Below are 7,055 nucleotides of genomic sequence, written 5' to 3'. Positions count from 1 at the left end.
TCTCATTCAGCATTCTGAACTAATAAAAGATGAGTTCAACAAGTTTCTTTAGACTTGTCAATCAATAATTTTACAATCAATGAAACCTCATTTCTTTCATTATACAATATGAAGTTCTTTTTCTCTAAGAACATACACAAACAAAACATGTTATATTTCTTAAAACTTTATTCAAGTTATTTATTTTTCAACAACAATTGTTAAAATAAATCTGCTTCACACTAGGGGACATAACTTGATTTCAAAGCAAGTGAGCCCATATAGTAAGTCAATATTGCAACTTGTGAAATGATTTATAAGCAAGCTGCATATCGTACTCTGGAGTCAACATCATTATGGGCAGTTTTAAAATCAGCTTTATCCATGTTATTAAGAACCATTAACATTTTCTTTTCTTTATAACCCCCCCCCAGACCAGCTTGAAAAAGGGTTGCTGGTTTCTAAAAATAAGTATTTAGAGGCTGCACAGTAGTTTATAGTTTTCTTCAAATATGATGTTCAGGGACATAAATAACTGGTTTTAACACTTATCTACTAGCCTCATGTTTGGAAAACAAATACTTGAAAACAATCAAAACTAACATTTGAAAAACATTGAATTTGTCAAAACTTTTTTCAAAAATTAGTGCTTAAACAAAACTGAAGGAGTAAATTTAAGAATTGTTTAAAACCAATACAGTAAGGGAAGTAACTCTTAAAAAAGAAAGGTTGAAAACAAAAAGCCAGTTATCCTCCTTTCCACAGTAAATTCCTTCAAGGGGCATAACAACATAGTTCTAGTTTACAGTGATGGCAATTTCTGTACCCGTGTGTAGCGCCATTGACATTATGAATGTGTTCATGTTTATATCTCAGGAGTTTACCACTTTCATTTTCTTTCCAACCGGCAAAACAACTACATCAACTGCTCTGACATCAAGTATGTGACAATCCTTCGAAAAACAGACACTCAAAGAAGCAAGCTAAGACCTGTTCCTGAGATTGGATGCACAGCTGTCATTACCACACCATCCTACAGTTAGAGGCCTTCTGGGGCCAATCTAGACTGTGTAGCAAATCAGATTACAAATTCAAACACTGTTCTTTTCTTTGGTTAATCACGTTACAGTGTCGACCATGTTTTGGCAGATTAGAACCAACAGTGATTTTGTCAATCACAATGAAGCATTTATATGCTTCTAACTTGGCTGCAAAATATTTGTCAATCAGATTGCACAATGCACACTGTCTAAAACTATAACACTTTACTACCCAAAATTAGGCCAATCAGAATCAGTCTTCACTAAGATGGTTCCCTTCCTATCCACTGTGATATAGCATCCTTATTCCAGACCAGAGTTACAAGCAGGGCACCAGACAGAATCACCATGGGAACAAGCCGACGTCTGCTGTTGGAGGTGGGTGGGGGAGCGTGAATCAGGTCTGGTGGATCATAGTTGCCTTTTTCTAGCATCTGTGGATAGAAATCGTTAAATGACAAACGGAAAAAACAAGAGCAGATGAAGATGTTTGTCTGTCATTCTCAGTCCATCAAGGGACATACTCAATTATTGAAGCCAGAGTTATGGGCCTTGCTACACATGTGCATACAGTTGTTGGCAACATGTTTATTAAGTTTCATCTGAATATCTTGAGCAGTCAAGGCCAAGTTGAAGTTTTGTGTGACAACAGCAATGCTGCCAACGGTAATAGAATCAAAATTGACTTGTATCTGTGAACAATGATTTAAGCTAATACTTATTTTCATAATCTGAAGACAGTTAATGATATCCATCACTGTATTTCCCTAAAATATCTTAAAGCTGCACTCTCACAGATTGAATATTTTGACAATTTTTATTTTTTTGCCTTGGAACGAACCAATTTTTGCGAAAAATTCATGGAAACCAGTTATATAAGACTGCTGACAAAAAATACATCGCAGATTTTTATATTTATGTTCAACATGAGCAGTCACAGACAGCTATATCCCCAGCCTCATGGGGGCATTTTTTGTAACGAAAGTCAATCAATGGTAAGGATAGTTTCTCAGGAACATAAGAAATGTGTAAAATTAAAAAAAGGCCAATAACTCTTTCAAAAAAGGTCAAATTGCAAAAGCCTGACAATATGTGCTGCGTCACTATATAGTCATAAACGTAAGAGGAGTTGCGAAGAAACCAATTTTAAATGTAAAATAAAGAAAGGGCAATAACTCTTTCAAAAATGGTCGAATCGCGAAAGCCAGACAATATGCACTGCGTCACTATACAGTCATCAATCTGTGAAAGTTTGGTAGAAATCACATGAAAAACGCAAGAGGAGTTGCGAAGAAACCAATTTTAAATGTAAAAAAAGGGCAATAACTCTTTCAAAAATGGCCGAATCGCGAAAGCCCGACAATAAGCGCTGCATCACTCAATAGTCATCAATCTGTGAAAGTTTGGTAGAAATCGCATGAAAAACTTAAGAGGAGTTACGAAGAAACCAATTTTAAATGTAAAACTAGAAACGACGCAATTCGACGAAACCAGGTTATTAATGATTGACAGAAGAACTTCAGCCTGTGTATGTTTTTCTATTTTTAGTAACAGTAACCTTGACCCTAGGGACCCCAAATGATATCCATTGAAAGGTAGCCATAAACTCTTCCTTTATACCAAGTTGTGTCAGGATATGTCAACCCTAACTTAAGTTATTCAGTTTCAACCATTTTTCTATTTTAGTTACAGTGACCTTGACCTTGAATCTAGAGACCCCAACGCAATCCCATGAAAGGTATCCATAAACTCTTCCTTTATACCTGGATTGGTCAAGATATGTAGATCCTGTCTAAAATTATTCAGTTTCAACTGTATTTATATTTTTAGTAACAGTGACCTTGACCTTGAATCTAGGGACCCCAAAACGCAATCCCATGAAAGTATCCATAAACTCTTCCTATAGACCAAGTTTGGTCAAGATATGTCAACCCTAACTAAAGATATTCAGTTTGAACCATTTTTCTATTTTTAGTAACAGTGACCTTGACCCTAGGGACCCCAAATGCAATCCCATGAAAGGTATCCACAAACTCTTCCTATAGACCAAGTTTGGTCAAGATATGTCAACTCTAACTAAAGTTATTCAGTTTCAACTGTTTTTCTATTTTTAGTAATAGTGACCTTGACTTTGACCCTAGGGACCCCAAACACAATCCCATGAAAGGTATCTATAAATTCTTCCTGTACACCAAGTTTAGTCAAGATATGTCATCCCTAACTAAAGTTATTCAGTTTCAACTGTTTTTTATATTTTTAGTAACAGTGACCTTGACCTTGACTCTAGAGACCCCAATCGCAATCCAATGAAAGGTACCCATGAACTCTTTCTATAGACCAAGTTTGGTCAAGATATGTCAACCCTTACTAAAGTTATTCAGTTTCAACTGTTTTTCTATTTTTTGTAACAGTGACCTTGACCTTGAACCTAGGGACCCCAAATGCAATCCCATGAAAGGTATCCACAAACTTTGTATAGACCAAGTTAAGTCAAGATATGTCATCCCTCATTAAAGTTATTCAGTTTCAACTGTTTTTAGTAACAGTGACCTTCACCTTGACTCTAGGGACCCCAAACGCAATCCCATGAAAGGTCTCCATAAACTCTTCCTATAGACCAAGTTTAGTCAAGATATGTCATCCCTAACTAAAGTTATTCAATTTCAACCATTTTTCTATTTTTAGTAACAGTGACCTTGACCCTAGGGACCCCAAACACAATCCCATGAAAGGTACCCATAAACACTTTCTATAGACCAAGTTTGGTCAAGATATGTCAACCCTTACTAAAGTTATTCAGTTTCATAGGTGAGTTGGACGCCACACGGCCGCCCGCCCGAACAACGACGTTCGCCATTCTATTAATAAGCAAAGGGCAATAACTCTTTCAAAAATGGTCAAATCGCAAAAGCCAGACAATATGCGCTGCTTTGCTTTATGGTCATCAATCTGTGAAAGTTTGGTAGAAATTGCATGAAAAACGTAAGAGGAGTTGCGAAGAAACCAATTTTAAATGTAAAATAAGCAACGGGCAATTACTCTTTCAAAAACGGTCAAATCAGGAAAGCCCAACAATATGCGCTGCTTCACTTTATGATAATCAATCTGTGAAAATTTGGTAGAAATCGCATGAAAAACGTAAGAGGAGTTGCGAAGAAACCAATTTTAAATATAAAATAAGCAAAGGGCAATTACTCTTTCAAAAATAGTCAAATCAGGAAAGCCAGACAATATGCGCTGCTTCACTTTATGATCATCAATCTGTGAAAGTTTGGTAGAAATCGCATGAAAAACGTAAGAGGAGTTGCGAAGAAATCAATTTTAAATGTTAAATAAGCAAAGGGCAATAACTCTTTCAAAAATGGTCAAATCGGGAAAGCCCGACAATATGCCCTGCTTAACTTTATGATCATCAATCTGTGAAAGTTTGGTAGAAATGTAAGAGGAGATGCAAAGCAATGAATGTGGGACGGACGGACGCACACACGCACGGAAGCGCGCCTACCATTACTATATCCCCTCCCCTTTTCAAGGCGGGATAATAATTGATGTGTTATGCATTTTTATTAAAACTTTTAAGCCATAAAATATTAATTTTCAAACAGAAATATGAAAATCTGCGATCTGATCTTTGGTAAGCAATCTTATATCATTGGTTTGAACGGATATATATGCAAAAATTTGCTATTTCCAAGACAAAAAATAAACAAGAGGGCCAAGATAGCCCTATATCGTTCACCTCAGTAAAACTTTGTGCTATAGACTTGTTGATAATTAAAGGGCAATAACAGGGATTTGGCTTCTCTGATGTATGAAATTGTTACCTCGACAGTGTTAACAAGGTATTTCCATATTTGGGCTCTGTGACCTTGTTGTTGACCCCAGATGACCCATATTTAAACTTGAGCTAGAAATCATCAAAACAACCTTTCTGACAAATTTCCAGGATATTTGGGCTGAAAATGTTGTCTAGAGAGTGTTAACAAGGTATTTCCATATTTGGGCTCTGTGACCTAGTTTTTGACCTCAGATGACCCATATTCAAACTTGAGCTAGAAATCATCAAAACAACCTTTCTGACATATTTCCAGGATATTTGGGCTGAAAATGTTACCTCGAGAGTGTTAATAAGGTATTTCCATATTTGGGCTCTGTGACCTAGTTTTTGACCCCAGATGACCTATATTCGAACTTTAGCTAGAAATCATCAAAACAACCTTCTGACATATTTCAAGGATATTTGGGCTGAAAATGTTACCTCGAGAGTGTTAACAAGGTTTTTCCATATTTGGGCTCTGTGTCCTAGTTTTTGACCCCAGATGACCCATATTCGAACTTGAGCTAGAAATCATCGAAACAACCTTCTGACAAATTTCCAGGATATATGAGCTGAAAATGTTACCTCTAGAGTGTTAACAAGGTTTTTCCATATTTGGGCGCTGTGACCTAGTTTTTGACCCCAGATGACCCATATTCAAACTTGTATGAGTAATTACTAAGAAAAAAATCCTGACCAAGTTTCATGACAATTGAGGCAAAAATTGAGCCCTAGAGTGTTAACAAACAAAGTGTGGACGGACGACAGCCGACGGCTAAGGTGAGCTAAAAAGTTGTAAAAATGGTAAATCTGTGAGAGTGCAGCTTTAACAATCTGAGCACATGTGCCTTTCTTATTCAATAATTGTTTCCAAAAGTTGCAAACTGAATAAATGAAAACACATTGTCGTGTAACTTCTGAATGTATATGACATTGTTACCATATTTATTCACTTTATACTGCTACAATGTGTCTCAAGTATGTAGCATTTAAATTTTAAATTTTACCCTATTCCTGGCATTCAATGATTTAAAACTCCATTTTGTAACAGCATCAAGATACATATGCCTATCATCTACAACTTACCTGTTCTAGTTGTAACTTTAGAGTTCCTAGTTGTGTCTGTAGTGACGTCAGGTTGTGTATTGTGTCAACTGTGTGCTTATGAAGCTGCTTTGGACCGGTGCCATCCTGGAGAGAAAAATACTCAAATTTTGAAAAATAAAAAAAACAAGAGCTGTTACAGGAGTGTGACAAATGCCCAAGATTTTGCCACGACAGACGGATAGTAATTGATTGATGAGTTCGAATTTCATCTTTGATGCAAGAGCATGAGCCCTATTCACACCAAACCTTCCAATGTTGCTGAACATTTCTCTGAAGTTTAATCAAATTCAAAGGAACTGAGTATGTTACAGCTGAGGGATGCTTCTACCCAACTGGTTCTAGAGGTAAGCAATGGTGGTGGAGATATACTTGGTGGTATAGTGGTGTTGGCCAAAGTTGTTGCCCCCTCCCAGCTGGTTCTGGAGGTATGCAATAGAGGTGGCGATATACTTGGTGTGTTTAGAAAATTGGCCACCATTGTTGCTCCCGTCCCCCATAACTGCACCCCTCCCTAGTGACTACAAACCTGGAGCTGCTCCAGTATTGCCGGGCTCCTGCTCAGCTGGTTCTGGAGGTAAGCCATGGTGGTGCAGATATACTTGATGTGTTTCGAGATGTTGGCTACCATTGCTAGGGCTTCCCCACAGCTGAAAACATACAAAAAACCTTATTATCAATGCCCAAAAAGCTGCTTTTTTGAAGGTGTAAATATGTATGAAAACGAATGACAACAGATACAGTAAAAGTATTCTACAAGAAATTTTAAAAGAAGACCCAGGTCCTCAAGTTCATGTGCTCAAATGCGTGATGTATATTATTATTTCTGTAGGTCCAACACTTATCTGCTTAGTACTTTGACAGACAGATTGTCAAAAAGATGGACCCACACCAGACAGATAGAGAAGTATCTTTATTCCAAAGTGAAATATTATTTTTATATAAAAATGTATTTAAAACATTCATATGAATGACTTCACATACCTGACTTGTTTGTTGTAGTGCATTGTTGGTAGACTGGCATTGTCCCAATCCTTCTTGTGAACGCTGTGTATTCCGTCCAGTATCTTCTTACGAATTCCAAGCTGACTTACACCAATCTGAGAAAAGTTCAT

The 7,055-nt window shown here is 36.9% G+C and overlaps 1 protein-coding gene across 1 annotated transcript; it reads right to left on the bottom strand.

The window, feature by feature from the left end:
- Positions 1-215: 215 nt before the first annotated feature.
- Positions 216-7,055, bottom strand: LOC128219105 (uncharacterized). The gene is made up of 4 exons (XM_052926927.1): positions 6,925-7,055; positions 6,470-6,590; positions 5,923-6,027; positions 216-1,453 (listed from the first exon to the last, which is right to left on the bottom strand). The coding sequence occupies exons 1-4, from the start codon at positions 7,053-7,055 to the stop codon at positions 1,283-1,285; spliced, it is 528 nt and encodes a 175-aa protein (XP_052782887.1). The 3' UTR covers positions 216-1,282.

Source organism: Mya arenaria, chromosome 15 (assembly GCF_026914265.1).
Source record: "Mya arenaria isolate MELC-2E11 chromosome 15, ASM2691426v1".
Taxonomy (NCBI): Eukaryota; Metazoa; Mollusca; class Bivalvia; order Myida; family Myidae; genus Mya; species Mya arenaria.
This window is presented reverse-complemented; position numbering and strand designations above follow the sequence as displayed.